The 22,514-nt window shown below is 34.3% G+C and overlaps 1 protein-coding gene across 15 annotated transcripts in view; it reads right to left on the reverse strand.

The window, feature by feature from the left end:
* Positions 1-22,514, reverse strand: part of LOC120526013 (myelin transcription factor 1-like protein) — a 614,625-nt gene that overhangs the window by 58,103 nt on the left and 534,008 nt on the right. For 12 of the 15 annotated variants that reach the window (XM_039748823.1, XM_039748819.1, XM_039748831.1 and 9 more), the window contains 5 exons: positions 21,943-22,199; positions 18,025-18,255; positions 4,847-4,968; positions 4,348-4,410; positions 3,745-3,813 (listed from right to left, as the gene is read on the reverse strand). In XM_039748823.1, the coding sequence (XP_039604757.1) occupies positions 3,745-3,813; positions 4,348-4,410; positions 4,847-4,968; positions 18,025-18,255; positions 21,943-22,199 (742 nt within the window). The remainder of the gene's footprint in view (positions 1-3,744; positions 3,814-4,347; positions 4,411-4,846; positions 4,969-18,024; positions 18,256-21,942; positions 22,200-22,514) is intronic. The other 3 variants (XM_039748834.1, XM_039748829.1, XM_039748825.1) reach the window with 1 other exon arrangement.

Below are 22,514 nucleotides of genomic sequence, written 5' to 3' on the forward strand. Positions count from 1 at the left end.
TAATTTATGTATGAGTGATGGGCTATGCAATAGGACAAGATTAGTTGTATTCAAATTGGTTGAACAATTCTGACATGTAAAATTTTAACAGGCGACAAGAAAGGTAATGTAGTACATCTTCCACATATAATATTAGGCACCAAAGGAGATCTTGATATGCCATTCGAAATTAAAACGTTTAGAGTTTCCTGTTAGAATAGCTTTTGCTATGACAATTAACAAATCACAGGGAGAAACATTCAAAAAAGTCAGTTTATTTATTAAAGAGAAAGAAATGATATTCACTTATGGGCAGTTATACGTTGCGTTGTCACGATGTAAGTACAAACACAGAATCAAAATTCAATGCGATATTGACCAAAAGTTAATTCCAAATATGTTTTTACTGAAATTTTACAGTAAAAGTGTAAGTTTAAAAAGTATTTGCCTGTTAATTTCAAAGCCAAACATAATGAAAACATATAACACAACAAATACCTCTAACGCAACATGAAACATAATTTTCTTTCAATTTATTACATTTTACTATTTTTTACTATGGTTAACTGCTCGCTGTAATGTAAAATAGTTAGGTTTATTATGCATATCTAACAATTCCTATGAAAATAACAATCTGTTTAAATCGTGCATCTGCTTCCCCATACGCAGACGGCAGAGCCGCGAAGTGGCTAGCGTGTAGCGCCCGCCTGGGGGTTGGCGAGCATAGCGAGCCCCCTAGTTATTTAAAAAATAATGGTTTTAAGTAATTTTAAGTAAGTATGTAGTTTAATTAATTAATTGGTTCTTATAATATTAATACTGTAGCTAAATGGGAAACTTATTTCAGTTGCTTTTCTGTTTTTATAGGGTAATACTGATAGTGATTTTGTACTGTTCATTATTATAGTTATTTTTTGGTATTTTCACAATATTGTCTATATGAGTTGCCATTTAGTGGGTAATTTACTGGTGTGAAATTGTTACTACGGTGGAGAAAGGTAGGACTGCACTATATGCCTATTGGATGGTTATTGGAATTTTTACCTTTTTTGAATCCAAAAAATTGCAAAAATCTTATATTAAATTAACAGTGAAAATTCTATGGCACTACAATTTATCAGTAAAGCTCCAGTTCTATTCTCTGGAAATTTTACTTTTAACTTCAACTGAGATCTTAACTCTTTATTGGGTACTTTCAAAAAAGGTCATGTTTAAGAAAACTGAACAACAGTTAGTCACAGATGCTTCACCAGTAATGCACATCAACCAGTGCCATTTTTACATCACTTGAATTGGAATCAGCTATCTATGACAGCTATTCAGCTACAACAAGAATAGTTAGGTTACATTTTTAACTATATGACATTGTAAAGTACTTTTAAAAAGCATGAATTTAATGTAGGCTTCCTACACATGCAATAACATTCTGTTATCACTTTTATTTTTTAAAATGACTCATTGCCATAAAAATATATAAAAAAAACTGACTCAAACTAAAAAAATCGCAAAATATACTCATAAGTTAATTTTGCTTGATTTGTGGAATTTGAGAGAATGATATTCAAAACCTTTAAAATGTAAAACTGTCAGATCATCAAACTTATTTTTCTTACTAAAAATAAAGAACTTTTGGTCTTTTATTAAAACTGATGAATCTTTCTGAAGTTCTCCTGTAAGTGAATGCAGATGAATAACATCATGTGTAAAATTCAAATGTCTCATTTAATTTAAATAGTTTTTTCATATAGAAAATGAGAAATTCTAATAAAGGATAATTATTAAAATACATATATAATAGTATTATGTTATATTACTAGCAAAATACCCACGCTTCGCAGTGGAGAAGTAGTGTGTTAAAGAAGTTATAAAAAATAAAAGGAAACATTTTAAAAATAACGTAACATGATTGTCAATATAATTGTTTTGTCACTGTTATGAGTGTTGCTGTCATCAAGGATTTGATTATCATTATTTCTTTCAATCAGGTTCGTATTTGGAGGATGTTTTGTGTTCAAGTTATATTCCGTGTTTGTCAACCGTTGTAAAGATAACAGGTTTCATTCATCGAAGTGTTCACTACCCAAATCGGTACTCGTGAATCTAAGATGTTTAACAGGTATTCCCGGTATTAAGTTGTGGATTTGCCTGCGAATATTTAGCGGCAGCGTGTCTATGAACTTAATTTAAACTTAAGCTTTACACCTTGCTTTCCTATTGATATGTCTACAAAGGCTTGTTCAGATTCAGAGGGTTGTTCCTTTCTTACTGCATCAATAAATAGCTCGTTTTCCTCTTTATCAGAGACATCAAAAACTCATGCACTGGTTTACCTTTCCCAGTCCTGCAAAGTCAGTTCACGTGAGCCGCACGGAGTACATGCATCGAAGGTTCTCAGCTGTGCTTGTGCTATCTCATGCGATGTTGCGATGTCCACGGCTTTATTTAATGTTAGCTCAGAACCGGCACCTAAAAGTTTCTCTCTCACTTTTGCTGAGTTTGTGCCAAACACTATTCTATCCCTGACCATCTCATCTTCGTTTGCATAAGCACAGTCCTAAACCAGCAATTTTAACTCCGTTACAAAGTGATCAAAAGTCTCGTTTATACCCTGCATCTTCTCATTAAACTTGTATCTCGCGAATATCGTATTCGTCGTAGGCATGACAAATGCCAGCAGCAGCCTGTCTATGAACTTAATTTAAAGTTAAGGTTTATACCGAGCTTTGTTTCCGCCGTAGCTGCACTTATGAATATGCTTGTATGCGTCAATCGCTTCATATTCTTTTGATGCCTTCTCAATTGTGTAATGCTTTTTTTGTACAGTGCTCTTTGGAGCTCTTCCTTGTTCTCTGCGTACTGCGTTCACAGTCAGTTCACGTGAGCCGCTCGGAGTACATGTATCGAAGGTTCTCAGCTATGCTTGTGCTATCTTGTGCGATCTTGCCATGTCCATGGCTTTATTTAATGTTAGCTAAGACCCGGCACTGAAAAGTTTCTCTCGTGCTTTCGCTGAGTTTGTGCCAAACACTAGTCTATCCCTGACTATCTCATCTTCATTTGCATAAACACAGTCCTTCACCCGCGGATATTTAGCGGCAGCATGTCTATTGAATTGCTGCCGACTGACGGCCTTATATGGGCAGGCACTCAATTACATGGGAGGCGTGTCGATGAGGGACGCAACTCTGCCTCACACGGCGACCAAGCTGCAGGCTGAGGCCGTATATATGTACATAAGTAGGTTCCAGTTATGACCGTTACGCATAGAATTTCGAAATGATACCTGCCTAACTTTTGTAAGTAAGCTGTAAGGAATGAGCCTGCCAAATTTCAGCCTTCTACCTACACGGGAAGTTGGAGAATTAGTGATGAGTCAGTGGGGGCTTTGCATTTTATTAGTATAGGTTAAATATAATAGTCCAGTCAATTGTATAATTACTTTTAGTGATAATTTTCATTTCTTTTTATATAGGTGCACAGATATGTCTATAAAATTTGGTAAGTAGTAACAAGGCTGGAGCCATGAAAACATATGTATTTTCATTGCCCAACTGTTGACTTACACCTGTATATTAAAAATGAAAGCATTTTATTTACATGAATACCGAGATTCAGGTACCAACTTTACTAAATAAAAAAGAAGATCATCTATCAGGCTTAATCTTTATCATATAACTAATCATAATGCATAAATATGTACTGTAAACTATGTTATATACTAAACAATAAGCATGTGTATATATAAATAAGGAGTTTAAATCTTACTTGAGCTCTTGTGAGTTGGTTGCCATCATGCTTCGTATACTTTTGTCAGCTAAGGGACAGCCAGACAGACTGGAAAATATGTCAGGACACTGATATTAGCTACATGAAATCCATTTCCACCTTATACAAAATTAGGACAAAATAGACAATAAAATAATAGTAATATTTAAGAACATAACAGAACAAAACAAAAAGAAGCATGTGCAAGAAAGCGATGGTGCAAGTGCTGAATACTGGGTTGTTTAAATCATAGTTAACCCTCTGAATAGTATAAAGATTATTTAAAATAAAACATGTTTTACTTATATTTTAATGTACACTTTGATTTTAAATTCTATTAAATATTATATACAATTTTCAGTGCCAGGGTTAACCATTTCAAAAGTTTAAACAACAGGTAGAAAAATGATGCACTCCAAAACAGACTCGCAATCAAACACATTTACTATACATAACTGATTTAGCATGCTTCCAATTTTACAACATCTATTACTCAAAGGGTTAACAGTGAGAATTAACACTATTGTTTGACAGCATTATTGAGGTAAGCTGAAAACAATAAATCGAAAAGACAGAATCCACCATGAAAAAATGAAGTCACACCTTCTATGTGAGGCGTAATTACCAGTCACATGACCACTCCCATCACACCCTGGTGTTGGACATCTGCCACCAACAAAAAAAAAAAAAAAAAAACAAACAAAAAGAAAAAAAAAACACAACAACCAAAAGAGTAAGTATGTTTAAAAAGAGTTTTCCATAGTTTCATTGTTTCCAGTTTAGCTTCACTGTCTGCAATGGGTTCATAAGCAAATTTACAGAAAGCTGCAATATGAATTACATGAAAGTGATGTTTTATTACAATAAAGCATCTGAAATAATAAAAAGCCAATACACATTAGCTAACAAGTTAGGTAAATGGGAGACTGCAACAGTAAAATGCTGCATATGTAAGCATGCTATTTGTGCAAAAGAGAGATAATATTGTCATTTTAAAGCAAAACAACAAGAGGGCAAATAAATATATATACATATGTAAATTTATATGTTGTATACAAGCACATCATTATATTTATAACAGTGCACCTCCCAAAATGCTTACGTTATCAAATCCTTTTTGCTTTCTTTGCATTGTGCATATTTTGGCTTGGGACTGGGGATTGTAACTTCTCCAGGGTATCTCCGTTCTTCTAAAGTGTCTTGGAAAGGATCTAAATCTTCAGGCTAGAGGCAAATGATAACATGGCTTTTAATTGCATAATTAAAATAATTCAGTAGAAGCTTTTCTGCAAGTTTACATATTAATGTCCTGTTTTTAAATCTAACATCACCTTTTCTTAGTTTTGAAGGGATACCATCATTGCCAACTTGAAAACCTCTGTTGTGCAAATTTTTGCCAAGATACTCAAAAATCGTAATGTTATAAGTAGTTAAGACAATTAATATTTGCAAACACAATATAACACAATGTTATATATTCTTATTATTTTTAAAAATGGCAGAAAGATGTAAGGACTGACTCCCCATGATTCTAAAGAGCTATACCTTTAGTATTTTTTGATTCTTTCATCAGTTCTTTTGTAATTTTGACTCAGATTAAATGAGGTGCTTTGGTGTGCACCCAGATGCTTTTAGTTATACAGCCTGCTTATCTATAATATAAACGTATATTCATACAACTTTTCATTTATTGTCTAAACTTACTCTATTGAATACTGGGTAAACAAGAACTGGAAAATATCAGGGCAGCTTCCAGCAACCAAACCTTGGCAGAACCTCTAAAAAGAGGAGAAGGATGGGGTAAGGCACCTACTGTGGGACACTGCCTCCCCCAGAATACTAGATGGTGATTTCCCTACAGCGTATCGGTGCCCCGGATTCCCACAGGACACCATGGGATCTGGAGTTCGGCAGGGGAACCTGGGGACTCATAGTTTTTACATAGCCTGGAAGTACTATCAAGTCACAGGGAAAGAAATTCTGAAGTACTTCTGGGCTGACAGAAAACTCAACTTCTCCATCTTATCTGGAAGTGCAGGAAAATCACATGGACAGAAGAACCGAAGCACTTCTGGGTCAGACACTGTTTGAGACCCAGCAAATGAGCCATAGTCAGGAGGAGTAGGACAGACCATGCTGGGAGGTATGGAGAAGAGATTTGTGTTGGTTTATTGTATTTAGTATTATTGTATTGCCAGTTTATGGTGGCGGAGGTGCTTCAGGGCACGACAACCAGTAAAAAAATTATTAAAAAACCTTCTTGGTGATTTTACTCTGTGTTCAGTTTTTGTGTCTGTTGGGTTGAAAGGGGCAACAGCAACCCCTAGTGTCTTACAATGTATATCAAAAAGCAGTCTCCATGAGGGAAGTGTGCAGAGACACATTTGGCTGTCACTGAATTTACATGTATACAGTGTTTTTTTTATTTTTAATCATTTTATTGAATTTATTAAAATCAAACAACATTTCAAACTAGCAACTCAAATTATACAAAAGTAGGTTCAAATAAAGACAACCCCCACCCATGAGAGAGCTAGATCAACAGAGTGAAACTTTAATAGTAGAAAAGATCAGTAAGTAAATAAATAGAATAAAAAGGGGAAGAGCACTCACTTCCTCAATTTAAATGCTTATTCTAAATTATTATTAGTTAGATCTTGGCAGGTTTTAAAAAAGTTTTGCACAGATCCTCTAAGTGAGTATTTAATTTTTTCCAATTTCAAGTAGTATATAACATTGGTTACCCAATGACTGAAAAGAGGTGAGTTAGGATTCTTCCAGTTGAGCAAGATAAGTCTATGTGCCAGTAGTGAAGTAAAGGCAATTACAGTTTGTTTGTCCTTCTCCACTTTAAGCCCATCTACAGGTACACCAAACACAGATGTTAATGGATTAGGAGGGATTGTGACACCAAAGCATTTAAAGATTTTGGTCTAAAATTGTTAAATTGGCACATGCCCAAAACATATGACTCAATGAGTCTGGAACTTGATTGCAACATTTGCAGGTTGTATCTTGCCCTGGAAACATTTTGGACAATTTTAAACGAGACAGATGTGCTTGATAGATGATTTTAAGTTGAATAATTGTATGTACCATAGAAAATGGTTTTGAAGATAAAAAGAATAATTGTGTTTGCATGTCGAATAGTTGGAGAATGAGGTCTTATAGTCTGCCATTTACATTTTATAACAATTATGAATATGCCATCCAAATTGGCCCAGAATGAGTGAAAGTGTGTGAGTATGCCCTACAATTGTAGGTAGCTTGTGAAACATTTACTCCCTCTTTATGCCCAAAGCTACTCTGTCCCTTTTTAAACCTGCACTGGAATAAGCAGATACAGAAAAAAAATTAACAGAAATGTAATACATTTCTTGCTCTATAAAGTCAAATTACAGAATAACCTGAGGCTATGGATGATGCTGTTTGCCTGCAACTTCCATTGGACAGCAAAGACATTTTTCACAAGAAGTGTAAGCCACTAAATTCATTATTCTATTTAAAATATCAGAGCATAATAAAATGTAGTAAAAAGTAATACAAAAAAAAGCACAATCTAAAATGCGATGTTCTTGAATAGATAATTTGCTATTCTGCCTTGCCATTATAACTAACTGCGTTGAAGGGTGAGTTAGCACTGAGAGTGTCACAGGGTGATACAGAGAGAGGATGTGTGCAGTAGGATTAATGATCGGATGAGCGGTAGGAGGGGTCAAGGCTGAATATCACACAACCGAAAACTTTTCTAATATAATAGAGGCATTTACTAGTTGTATCGAGCAGTCAGTGGGTAAGTGGGCCTACGGTACATATACCAATCAGCCACAACATTAAAACCACCTGCCTAATATTGTATCGGTTCCCCTTGTGCCACCAAAACAGCTCTAACCCATTGAGTTATTGACTCCATAAGAAATCTGAATGTGCCCTGTGGCGAAAGGCATTAAAACATAAGCAGCAGATATTTTAAGTCTTGTAAGTTGAGATGGGACATCCATGGATCGGACTTGTTTTGCCAGAACATCCCACAGATGGTCAATCAAATACTATAAACATCTGGGGAATCTGGAGGCCAAGTCAACACCTTGATCTAGTCGCCATGTTCCTCAAACTATTCCTAAGAAATTTCTGCAGTGAATACTGTTGCCATGAAGGGGTGTATCTGGTCTGTAAAAATCTTTGGGTAGTTTATATGTGTCAATGTAACATTCAGTGAATGCCAGGACCCAAGGTTTCTTATTAGAACATTGGTCAGGGGATCACAGTGCCTCAACCGGCTTGCCTTTTTCCCATAGTGCATTCTGCAGTCATCTCTTCCCCAGGAAATTATGCACACATACCCGGCTGTCCACATGACCTAAAAGAAAACATAATTCATCAAACTAGTCTACTTTCTTCCATTACTCCAGGGTGCAGTTTTAACACTCATGTGCCCATTGTAGGCACTTTTGGTGGTGGACTGGGGCCAGCATAGGCACTCTGATAGATCTGCAGCTACACAGTCCCATACACAGTAAGCTGTGATGCACAGTGTGTTCTAACACGATGGTCAACATTACACGTTTCAGCTATCTGTGCTACAGTAGCTCTTCTGTGGGACTGGGCCGGATAGACTAGCTTTTGCTCACCATGCACATCAATGAGCCTTGTACACCCATGACTCGGTCACTGGTTCACTGATTTTCCTTGCTTGGACCACTGCATATCATGGAACACTCCACAAGATCTGCTGTTTTGGAGATGCTCTGACCCAGTGGTCTAACTATCACATTTTGGCCTCTGTCAGAGTGGCTTAGATGCTTATACTTGCCCAGTTTTCCTACTTCCAGAACATCACCTTCAAGAACAGACTGTCCAACCCTTGACAGGTGCCATTGTAACAAGATATTGTTATTAATTTCAGTTGTTAATAGTTTTCACGTTATGGGATCAGTTGTAACAATTTATCCTGTAACATTATGGTACTGATAAGTCTGAACAAAATTTGTTCATGGGAATTTCTGATTTACTAGCATTTCTTTTTTATTAAAAAGGAATTGGACACTTACTAAAGTGGAACTTCAATTTCAGTTTTGAAAAAAAAAAAGTTGGGAATAAAAATAGATTTTTTTTTCTTTTAGGTTTGAAATTCCTAATCAATTTTTGAGCAATAAAAGAAGCCATCAAATCATTAGAGACAAGGACTGGCATATCCTATCCATCATCAGCTTCTTACACTTAATGGATGTTTAATATCATATATACTTATGTAAAGTTAGCCCTAGTGTTGGTTTAAATATTCATAAATTTTGACCATGAAGTATAGATTTGCAGGAAACAATCAATACATTGAGAAACTTTAATGATTGCCTGGGCAACATTTTTTGTAAGTAGTGTTGTGTGTTGCGCAATATATATTTTTAAAACAATTTGCTTTAGACATACTTCTGTTATATACCATATATTAATTTAGATATTTTAAGTTGATCAGTGATTTTAAGTTAGAGAAGAAGTCCCAACAGCATTTCTAAGAAGTTTTGCAGTACATATTAAGCAATAACAATAAAGATTTTTAAACATCAAATAATAAACAAAATTAACTAGGAATGAAAGTTTTATCACAATTCTAGTCAACTCCTTTAAATGATAAATTATTAATTAAAAAGATTAATAACACCAACAATTAAATAAGGATATATTTCTCTAAAAAGGTTTTACTTTTGCATTATGCATGTAAGAATTTATTTGTTACGTGAGTATGTATAACCAACTGTTCCTTTTAGCTTACTGTACAGTGTTTCATGAAATTTTTTATTGAGGCACAGAATTATATCGACACACTCAATAGTCATTTGTGTATACAGCCTGTTAACTGTGCCTTGTGTATACACAACCTGTCAAAATGGTTAGAAAGACGCCCTGTGTTTGGCAGAGAAATACTGCCCTATGCAATGTCATTCACTAACCTCAATAATCTGGTGTTTCAAGCACTCCCACCTACAATCCTACCACTCTGATTAGTTGCATCTTTCTCCTGAATGTCACAGTTAAATTAATTAGTTTGATTTCTATTCATTTTCTTATGTATAAAATCTCACATGCATAGGAAGTTAAACAGTTATATTAAATTGTAATAATGATTCATATAATTAGTAGACCTAAAGGTATATTTAAAAGCACTCCAGTGTACACACATCTTGAGGCATATTATTATTATGTGGTATTCAAAGGTGTTATCACTTAAAGTAAAAAATATTCTAAGTTTATATGGATGTCTTTTCACATGCACAGTTTACCAAAAGACATGAGATAAAATGTGCACTGGGGCTGATTATTTTGTCTAAATTCTTAGACAGCATTCTGTACAATGCCCCAGACTGAAGTAAGATTTGTCTGGGTCTGGTGTGACCTGCCACCTGCTGTAATGCCTTGCAAGAAGAATCTGAACAGTGCATATACTGTATGTAGACTTTCTATAATATAGCTGTGGCAAATGGTAAGTGCTTGTATGGAACAGCAAATGGTCCTGTTTACCCCACAGTAGTTGATAAAATGGAAGCCAAAGCTGAACACACCATTCTGGGTGAACTCCTGCTCTAGAAGTTCCAAAGTGAAATAGCTGCAACTGCTCACTTGCTCACAATTCAAATGTCCAGCATTGTTGCCATGAAAAAATATGTGTCTAATAGTTAAAACATGTCAAAGACATAGATTTAAAATAGCTGCTGTTTAACACCCCACTGCCTGAGGCAGGTATAACAAGCCAGAGACAGAAGATACTCCATTCTTGTTTCATTTATAACCCTAGGAGAAGCAAGTACACACAAGATTAAATGAGAAGCCATTAAATAAGATGAGAGTCAACCTCCCAACAAATTCTAATCACTAGTGGTCTGTGGATATAGCTGAGAGGCTAAAAGGTACCAGCTAGTAAAGAAGAATATGGCATACATCAAGTCAAAAGCTTATGTATTGGAGGATATGCAAAATGACAAATAGAATGGCCTTGAATATGTTTAGTAAACAATTCTTTAAACTAAAAGTAGCAAATGATAAGGGGCATTTAAAGATATTAAAAGTTGATGTGTGGCAAATCATGAATATATCTGACTATTTCTGCATTTTATTTGATGTAGAAATGTTGGTAACGACAACTAAAAAGTTAAATATGCTAAAAAGCATATTGTTAAAATTATATTTTAATTCTCCTGCAGCCTCAAAGTTTCCTAATATTCTAAACATTCAGTCTGATTGTAATACTTGGCTTAATATGGTTTGTGATGTAAAAAGTAAGGTGACGGGTGCAGCTGACTGACATAGTAGCCTTTAAAAAAATTAAGAAGACCTCCAGCACTAAAATACCTTGAAAGACTCAAAGATCTAAAGACAAAATACTGGAGATTGTCTAAGCACTGCAGATGTTAAACCCCTGCTCAAGAAAAGTTATCTTAAGACACCTCTGTCTCTGACAACTTTAGGCTTATTTCTAACCTGTCTTTCTTAAGTAAAATTATTGAAAAAAGCAGTTTGTAAGCAATTAAATGATTACCTTAACAAATATTCTATTCTTGATAAGTTTCAGGCAGTTTTAGAATAAACAATAATACAGAAACTGCACTGGTTAAAGTAGTAAATGATTTAAGGGTCAATGTGTACAGAGGCCACATACAGTATCTGTTCTTGTTCTTTTAGACTTCAGTGCAGCATTTCACACCACAGACCTCAGTAGTTTTATCTGATTGCCTTAGACAATGGGTGAGTCACTCTGGTAGTCGCTTAAATTGGTTTCATTCTTATTTAACAGGTAGAAAATTCTGGTGACTGTAATTTTGAGGTCCGTGATATTGTATATGGTGTACAACAAGTATATATTTTGGGCCTGCTGCTTTTTTCAAATGGCATGTTTCCATTAGGCCAAAATATTTTTAAACCCAAGGTGAACTACCACAGCTATGCAGGTGATACACAACTTTATTTATCTACTGTATAATACCTGATGTCCCTGACTCTCTGGGCTCTCTAATCCAACATCTTGCTTGCATTTCTTATTGGATGAGTAGTAACATTCTCAAATTAAATTAGGAAAAAACAGAAATGTTAGTGGTTAGCAAAAATTGAAATAATGAGGGTATCAGAAATAAACTTGATTCCTTAGCATGGAAAGTCAAGGCAGAGGTAAAACATTTCAGTGTAATCATGGACTCTGACCTAAACTTTAAATCCCACATTAACCAGATTATCAGGACTGCAGTTTTTCACTTAAGGAACATTGCAAAAGTTAGACCTTTTACAACATTTCAAGATGCTGGGAGAGTAGTTCAGACTTTTGTTTTAAGCACATCTCCTCTGTTTTAGCATGGTTACACTGGTTACCCATGTCCTTTAGAATAGAATTTTAAATACTGCTAATGATAGCTTTAAATGAACTTGCTTCTTCCTATATCTTGGAATGCTTGTCCCCCTAAAATTCAAGTCGTAACATTAGATCTTTAAATAATTGCCTTCTTATTATCCCAAAGAATAAAAGAAGTGGTGAGGAAGTCATTTGCACCAAACATCTGGATAAATTTGCCAACAGAGGCTGGGCAGGCTAACACAGTGGAACATTTTTTAAATCTCCTAAAACCCCACTTATTTAAATTGTCTTTATCATGGCTAACTTTTAGTTGTACTCTTAATTGACTATATATGTTGTGGCCACCAAGGGGTGCTCCAGCTCCTCAAACACCCAATACAAAGGTTCAGGACAAAAGTTGTCAATAAACAAGAAGATTTGTGGGAAACTCCTACCCCACAGTCACAATTACATTTTAAAACAGCATACTCCGAAGGTTCCTGGTCATCCCTTACAATGCAAAGAATTACCATATTCTTTATGGATTTGCAATCTTTACTAATCTCTACTTTCCTTTGCCTTTTGTTCCGGTTTGCACCACTACCACCTGATCGAAGTATTATGCAGCCACCTGTGAAGGTTGAATGAAGGTGGGTGTCCCATCCATACATCTGTCTATTTTCTGAAACTACTTTTTCTATCACTAGGCAATAGATTCTAATCAATCAGTATCAGACATAATGTAGGCCCCACAGTTATGTATTTTGTGGAAGGAAAATAGTGTACACGTGGACAACCCCATACAGATACTCACTGGATCGAGAAGTGAACACCAGCACTTGAAGATGTGAGATGGAAATGCTACTGACTTTGAAAATGACAGGAAAAGAAATGTATGTTAAGTACAAAACATGGGGGAATGGTGTTTATTCTTAATTATTGGACATTATCTAAAACAACTGTCAAGTAAATGAGGCATAACTGAGTTGCAGAAAACAGTGAAACCATATATAATTAAATAGTTTATTGGTGGTAAACGAGAAGCCTTTAACTTGTTAATATTCTTCACTGGGTTTATGTGGGTTCTGCTTGGTATGTTAGTCAATCAGTTAGTGAGTGAGGAATCATTCAGTGAGTAAATTTACTGTTTCTATGACTTTTAAAGAAACCAATACTTGATTTTTGATAATATTAATACCATACAAAAGGCAAGAGCTACCACCTTTATTATCACCAACGTTATTTAATGTACAATGACCTCCAATACAAATCACAAAGCTCCAGCAAACAGTAGTGTTGTATTTAATTGGATATCTCATGTTTACTGTATAATGAACTGAGAGTTAATGTTGAGAATAGGAGTCTAAATTCAGATTAATTGTCAAAGTGTTATTAGAATTACTGTATATGAACATAACAATAAAGTCCGTAGAGTGTTGCTTCTGACTACAAATGGTACCATTATAAAACTGAAAGATACGATAAGATAAGATTTTTGTGGTTTGTTTTTTTATAATTTTTACTTTGCTTTTTAAAATTACACACTGGATATTGATTTTTTTCCTGTTATTACGAAGATCTAAATTGTGTTAACGGTATTCTTATAGGTCTGACAAAAAAAACTGATTAAGAGGAAATATATATAACCACTGTACAGTAGTTAATAGATGGTGATGAAGCCAAAATTTGTTTCTTCGTTGATATAGCCATCTGCTCAAAGCATCATTCCATACCACATTGGTCACAACACAACTTAATCAAACAGCATAAGGAAGGCATACTTCATATTGAACCACAAGTTATGTTTACCATTTTATAGCCTTAAACTAAAAGTTCAGTTTTTGTAAAAGCACATCTGAAATTCTAGTAGCAAATAATAAATTTGAAGACATTTTATTAGAAAAGAAAACTATAAAGAAAATATTAGATTGTCATGATTAATGTGCTTTTTAAATGCTACCTCTAAGGGACATCTTTAAAAAGGTATAATGAAAGATGCGTGAATTAGAGGTAGAGGTGTTTGGTTCAGGCCTTAAAGATCGAAAAACGGGGAACATAAACCAGTGGACCATAAGCCCTAGTCCATTAATGGGCTTCACCCATCCCTTGCACACTTATTATTCTACAAGATAAACCAGGCTTTATCAGGAACTTGCAAGGAGAGTTCACTCAGTAGTTCAGTCATTCATTTCTTTCATCTGTTTGTTGCACCACTCAGTTTTTAGACTGGATTAATACAGATTCCATTTTTTAAAACAGTAGAGTAGATTTTACCATTGTACAAACATTTTATGGGTAACAGAAACAATCTTATCTACATTTATTTTATGCATATGGAGAAGGTTAATACCATATCATTTCACTTGGAATGCAAGAATGTGGCAGGACTGTTGGACATCACTTGGACTCTGTATCTGTAGGTGGAAAGCTTCTTGACATTACATCAACTTCATTCAAGATGGTTATTGTCATGTGCCTTTAGCCTCCACTCATGAGTAATATTTGGTAATTAAACATCACGGATGAGTCAAGGCTTGAAAAGTATATACAGTGAACCCACGTTTATCGCGGTTAATCCGTTCCAGACTCTACCGCGATAAATAAATTTCTGCGAAATAGGATTCTTGATTTATAAATCGAATATTTTCGCAGTTAGAGCATAGAAAACCTGTTTACAACCTTCTAAATACGTTTTTTAACATTATTAGAGCCCTCTAGACATGAAATAACACCCTTTAGTCAAAAGTTTAAACTGTGTCCCATGACAAGACAGAGATGACAGTTCAGTCTCACAATTAAAAGAATGCAAACATATCTTCCTCTTCAAAGGAGTGCGCGTCAGGAGCAGACAATGTCAGAGAGAGTGAGAGAGAGAGAGAGAGAAGCAAAAAATCAAAAATCAATAGGGCTGTTTGGGCTTTTAAGTATGTAAAGCACTGCCGGACAAAGCAGCTGCAAGAAAGGGAGCAATGTGAAGGTAGTATTTCAGCATTTTTTAGAGGAGCGTCCGTATCCTCTAGGCCAGTGTGCGAACAGCCCCTCTATTCACACCCCCTCCGTCAAGAGCAGAGAATGTCAGAGAGAGTGAGAGAGACAGAGAAAAGCAAACAATCAAAAATCAATACGTGCTGTTCGGGCTTTCAAATATGAGAAGCACCACGCTGAAAGTATATCGTATATCATTGAGGAGTTTTATTTAATACGTAATACGTGCTCTGATTTGGGTAGCTTCTCAGCCATCCGCCAATAGTGTCCCTTGTATGAAATCAACTGGGCAAACCAACTGAGGAAGCATGTACCATAAATTAAAAGACCCACTGTCCGCAGAAATTCACGAACCAACGAAAAATCCGTGATATATATTTAGATATGCTTATAGTACATTTAAAATCCGCGAAAGTCGAAGTGCTATATAGCGAGGGATCACTGTAGTCCTTAGGCCCAATAGTAGTATATGTATATACATAAAGGTTATCTTCTCAACCTCATCTGAATGTGATTACCAAGGTATGACTGAACCATTGAAAGTATGATATGATGATATCAGGATGAACTCAAAACTTCAAATCTAAAGTTTTTCTCTCATGGTAAGAGCGTAACACCAGCTAAACTGTTTTATCAAAAGGATATGTTTGAAGCTATAAGTAGGTTGTCTAGCTTGGTAAAAATTTAGGAATGCTGTCACTGTAAATCTAATGGGGTAAATGAAGCAGCATAGACATCTGGTGAGTATACCTTTGGTTACTACAGCAGCTGTCATCTTCATAAGCTGTGTACAAAATGGACAAATAGATGAATGGAAATGGTCTATTTTTTCCAAGTTTGGGAAGGACAATGTGTTTTCTGTTAAAGGCAATAGTTCACAATTTAGGTTTCTTCTTTTCAAATGTCTGTTACAGATTGGGTATTTATGTATGAGAAAACATATATAAAATAATTTTTTACATATTTTTTTAAAATAATTATTTCTTATAAAGTGATTATGTTGCATTTTGACTACTCATTTTAGTACAGAAGCATAGTTTTAATTTACAACCATATACAGTAACAGACATTACTTTAAATATCCCAGTGCCAGTCTCCCCTCATTAAAGTCCTTTTTTGTTTAGAGTAGTGAGAAGTCAAGCAAAATGACATCTTTTATTGGCTAAATAAAAAAAGATTACAATATGCAAGGTTTCAAGGCCCTTCTTCAGGCAAGATGTCATTATGTTTAAAGTCAAATATTTAGTAAATGAGAAGAAAGATAAGTAAGTTTGTTGACCACACTGATATGCTTCTCTTTGTTTGATTACACTAATTTTTATCAGATGACAGGGTGCACATTATATGTCATGCATTAGTCGTTTTGGCAAATGTTCCTGATTTGTCATGAATTTAATTTGGTTTTAAAGAAAGATATTTTTACTTTTATGCTTAAATATCTACATTATACTACTCTTCTGTAATAAATGCAATAAAACAAATTCTGAAATTTGTTACAATAGTTTCTAAAGGCTTAGATTGAGGTACAATGCTTAGGTATTCTGATCCACACATTTAGATTCCAATTCTTCCCATGTCCCAATATTCTTCCCATATTCTAGATTCATGTAGGTTAGGTTGACTATTAGTGTGTACATGAGTGTGACCTGGGGTGAAACAGCATTATTGATCATTTCCTGTCTTACATCAAATGCTATTGCTTCACAGCCATCTTTAAAAAAAAAACAGATTTACAAAATAAACCAATTAATTCTTTGTTAACATTGTCATTTAACCATTGTAGACTATTATGAAAAATCTTCTGTCTGTTTGATACAGTGGAATGGCTAACAACGCTTCAGAGTGTAATTTGATTTCCAGCTGGAGTGCCTTCCTTTTGTTTTGCAGATTCTCTGTATGTGTATGTTTGTGTGCAGGTTTTCTCTGTGGACTCTGGCTTCCAAATACAATTCTTAGGTTAATTAAAAAATGTAAACTAACTCTGCATAAGTGAATGTGGGTGGGTGGATGTACTTTAAGATGGACAGGTATGCAATCCATAGGTAGTTCTTGTATTGCATGATTCATTACTGAGTTAATCAAGATGGATGAATTAGTATTCTCTCTGTCTTACATTGCCTTATTGTACTGTTAAACATACTGACAGGTAACATTTAAGTGAACTTATGTGTGTGAGTGTGGCCTGCAATGGACTGGTGCTGCATTTCAAGGTTAGTTCATGCATTGCACCCAGTGTTGCACCACCCTGAAATGAATTAAATCAGTACAGGAATTGATCAACTGTATTCATTTTTATTTTTGATCTTTCTTATTTGGATTTGGGTAGTTATGAAAATACAGCATAATATTAAACAGACAGTTACTGAAGGTATTTTACCTACACTTGATTTTTAAAAAATATTTCAAATATGCAAAGCATTCATTCTAGCTCTTTATTATTCAGCTCCTTACAAAAATTCTTTAAGAAAACTGCACTCTTAAATATTTTACCAGATAAATAATAAGCATTAAAAGGCTGCAGCCAATCCGTTCTTACTAATAATTTCCACTAGGTGGCAAACTGGTATAGAGAAAATAAGCATTTTCTTCTGTAAAACATTGATGATTAGATTTAGAGAATTTTTGCAAATTTCTGGGAATGGTATTGCTGAAAAAAAAACAACTCATATTCTCTTTAAATATATGGATAAAGAACAATTTGTTTAAACATTAGATTTGTAATGCAGATCTGATAGGCTATTTGCTACTTCATTTGTTTTTTTCTTTAAAAAAATGGAACAGATATCACATATTATGCATTATAACTAGAAAATGACTGCAGTATAAATACATACTTTCTATATTAACACCAAGGCTTTCTGCTTATTTATTAAAGGTTAACTTAACTTTAAAATGTAACACGGTTTCACACACTAGTTTTATTTGTTGCTGTAAACTGAATGACATTTTTCAATGTGCAATTATATTTCTTTATATACCTCTTTGGAATCATCCTCATCGATCCTTGTAGGTTTTAATTTGGTGTAATCAACAGGTAGATCCCAGCAGTCTGTCTCGTTCATTTGGTAGCACCTACTGTTCATCATGGCTTGTCTCTGTGGAGACATTGGCTCCAGAGGAGTCAGTATGGCACAGCTACCATCTCGCCCTTTCTGCTTGTTCATACTTAGGTCAAGGGTTCCATTTTCATCCACTTCAATGTCTGGATTCTGCCAAGAAGGGAACAAACTATAAAACATTACGTTTTTTTTAAGCCTGTGTTCTACTGGACACGACTAGTAGCTAGCAGAAGTAACCATGTTTATTTAAATTAATGCTGTTTTAGCCAAAGAATACAATGAAATGCACTGTATTTAAAATTATTTGAAATAAAAAAGAAAAATGTGAATATATGCAAGAAGAGAAAATTTAAACAGCTTGTCTAAAATTACCGAAATATAATTCGCTATGATCACTTCATCTTCTGAAGACTTTGTCAAAATATTACTTTTAAATATTGCCACATCACTGCTTAATCAAATAAAATTGCAATTTGTGTAAATTAAGTAAAACTGGAATGTAAGAAGATATTTGTATAATGTCAACTTTATATAAACCCACCATATTACAGCTTAAAATAACTATTTCAACTTGAAGCTGCAGACAATCATTCAGATATTGAAAAATGTGTAAAAATACTTGTCAAGCAAAAATTTTACTACTGCTTACTATCCTTAAGTCATAAGATTTTGCCTTTTGTCATTATTGCACTAAAGAATTTTCTTAATTAGGCAGATAATGTTTTTCAAAGGGTCAGAAATAGAAAGGATTTCTCAATTAAGAGCACTGCTGGCTGAATACTAACTTAATACAATAAATAAGATAACACATAACATTCTCTGACCTGCTTAATTTAATTCAGGGACATGGGGCCAAAAACTCTATCCCATCAGCAGGTTATTCAAATGAAATAGATCTTGAATTTGGAATAAAATGGTTTAATTGGGTTTTAGTTGCATTTGGATAATATTAGATTGTAAAGGAAATATTCTATTTTTAACCCATATACCCAATTCAACTGTAAATCAACTTTTAAAAGACAAGCATATTAACTGTACATGTTATGCCTGGAGGTTGTTGTTTGACAGTGGCGCAATGGTCTAAGCTAAATTATCTTTAGGATTTTATGATTTTTAATGCCACTAATTAAATAGCCGGTTGAAAGGTACTATGTCCAACTGCACTGAGTTAATATTTATAGACTGAAAACTAAAAGAAGAAATTAAAATCACTATAGCAACAAAAACAAAAAATGCTACTGAAAGAATGAAATATTCACAAGCACATTAGTCAGTCATCTTTGTGTTTTTTACAATGGGTTAATTAAAAAAAAAATATTTGTTAAATGTGAGTGTTACTTGCAATGACTGACAATAGAATTTATGACAGGATCCTGCCTTTAACATGATGCTGGTAAGCTAAGGTAAACTCAAGGAAACAGGGAGTCTGTGTTTGGAAAGAAAATGGAAACATTATATTAGACTATATTATAAATTCAAATTATTTCAGTATATTACAAGAATAATGTCTTTGATGTGTTATGAATGTAATTGTGAATGCTTTATAAGAAATATATTTTCTAGTATTTAACAGTGCATATTCAACCAAATATCATAATTACTATCTAGTAATTGGGGAAAAAACAAAGTTTGATTAGTTAAGCTTTATACTGATGAACACATTTTTTTAACCACACACTAAATATACCTGTTAAGTTTCTAATTTTCTTGCTGTATAATGCACTTCTTCTTTATATTAAGCCTAAATGCAGTGTAGATTTTAATCTGAATTCCCTAGTGTATGATAAAGAGAATCCATAGAAGTAAAACTGTTATGCCTTTTTACATGAGGTCATAATGAATTATGTAGTCTTCACTTTTGATTGAACACAACACAACTGCTCCCAACTGTGTCCTTTAATTACATATTAGAGGACAGAAAATATACAGTATACATCTAGCATAAATTACAGATCATTTTAAATGTAAATTGGTAATACCTGAAAAAAATGCACTAACCAAGAGAGCTGTTTTTTTTTTACTTAATAATTAATTATACTTCCTCTGAATTACACCTAATTGAAATACCCTATATTTCAATGCATCTTTTCTGAACAAGTGTAAATTAAATTAGCCTATAACAGCCAGCCCATCATTTGCTTGTAATAAACCATTGAGAGAGACTGCTAGAGTGAACAGATATTCAGTAACTTCAGCTGTCTGCAGGAAAACACGCTAGACAGGTGTCAGTAGAAATTCCTTGGAGGGAATATTTTTATTAGCTCTAATTAACAGTAAGCAGGGCAGCCAATGGCTTGAGCTCTAAAATACATTGTTAGTCCAGGATCACGCTTACCCTTGGATTTCTCTATTTTTTGTCTCTCTCCTTTAGTTTATTATTCTATTTTTTCTATTCTATATACTAGTGATATGAGGCTCTCTACTCAGTCCTTCATTCACATCACATTAATCTAACACCCTGTGCTCCAACTACAGCCAATCCCAGCAAATAAGAAATAACTCAATAAAATGAACACCGACCCAAGGTCACATTTTAATCAGGGAATGTCCTCCGTTTACTGATAATGAGTCATTTCACCTACTGCAGAATTACTGTGCTCATATTTGTCTTTAACAATAAGATCAGCTGTCATATATGACTGCTTATAATATCTCCAAAGGTACCAGTCTTAGAAGTGGTAAAATGTACTGAAAAACAGTAATTCTGTTTACACATAATATATAAAATCATATTGGCATGATCTATCTATCAATCTATCAATCTATCTATTTACAAGATCACAAGTTGTTACCTTCTGGGAAGAATCCTACCCTTGTGTTTAATTAAAAGAATTCAAAGTCCAAAACATTAGATAAGCATTTTAATAAAGCAACGATTAATTTAAGTTTTTATCTAGGATAAAATTATTAAGGAAAATTGTTAATATATAGATGTTAGTACAATTAACTAAAATAAACTAATGAAAAACATTAATGCATAGTCTCTTTTCTGTAAAGAAATTCAAATATGTATAATATAGTAACTTTTTTCTCAAAAAAATAATAAGGTGGTACCATCAACTACCTTTTTGGCAGGGCTTTCCTTCTTTAGAGGCCAGTGACTGAATATTAAGACAGACCAAAAAAACAAGTCAAGGAAATTCCTTGCTTGAAGAGGCCTTTCACTTTGCAATTATAGGATTACATTTTCTGAAATCAACATTAACTGTTGCTGGACAGTACTCTCATCATCAGCACAAAAAAGTGAAATAAAGCAATGTATGGCTATTTTGCTGAATAACTCTGTGTGATCCTTCAATGAGCTATCCTTGTTGCATCCTACTTTTATAATCTATTTTTAGATGTTGCACTTCATATGTAAATATTAAATGAAGAATGCCACCAGAAGAAAAAAATGTGAAGTACTACTCACAGGACTTCCTATTTCCTAGGTAATAATTATCTCTCAGTTTCTGTTATGTTGTTTAATTCTGCTAACAATGAAACCATATAAAAATGCCAATACTTATCCTAGTTCCTTTTAAAGAAATTGTAAAGACATATAAGCTGCATTTCTTTGCTATCAAAAATGATTATTTTCTTGGACATCAAAATTGTGGCAAAATTTATTTAATTCCAAACATTATAAAGTAAAATATATTACACATCCTTCCACTATACTGTATGACAGAACACGCAGAACTCAAATTGTCTGCCTTTCTCTTTTCTCTGTTTCTCTTGCCCTGCTGCATGTCAGACATAACTGAAGTATTTCTTCCTAACTGAAGTCAATCTCTCCCTCCACAGAAAGAAAAGGGTAGCTCCCTTAGGTGCAGTAAATGGGTTAACAAAGTTTACCCTTGAGCAGAGATCCTGGGGCTTGGTAGACAGGTTCTGAGGCATCTCACGGCATCTTGTAGACAGGTTGAGGATGGCAGTGGCAGCCATGTGGGCTGCCTCCATATCATGGGTGTAGTCAAAGCTGCTCTTGCTGCAGGTGCTGCTGGCACTACTGCCTCCTCCACAACTCATGCTGCTGCTACTGCTGCTGCTGCTGGGAGCATAACTGCTCGTTGTGCTGCTTGCTGAACTCGAATTTTTACAGTACCGCTTGGCTGGAAGAAAAGAAAAGGCAACACACATACTGCATTCAGATAGACAGCATCTATCCATCTATCTGCTGGCCTACCTACACAAGCTAAAAAAAGAAATATACTAGATGATTAAAAAGTGGTATTGAGCAAAAACATTCAGAGAGATAGATAGATAGATAGATAGATAGATAGATAGATAGATAGATAGATAGATAGATAGATAGATAGATAGATAACACAGGTCTCTATCCGTTTATCTAAAATTATAATCTTCAGTGTAGAGTAACAGACAAAAATATAAAAAGCTGGCATTAAAATTTTACCAGAAGTGTTTCC

The sequence above is a fragment of the Polypterus senegalus genome, chromosome 3 (assembly GCF_016835505.1).
Source record: "Polypterus senegalus isolate Bchr_013 chromosome 3, ASM1683550v1, whole genome shotgun sequence".
Classification (NCBI taxonomy): domain Eukaryota; kingdom Metazoa; phylum Chordata; class Cladistia; order Polypteriformes; family Polypteridae; genus Polypterus; species Polypterus senegalus.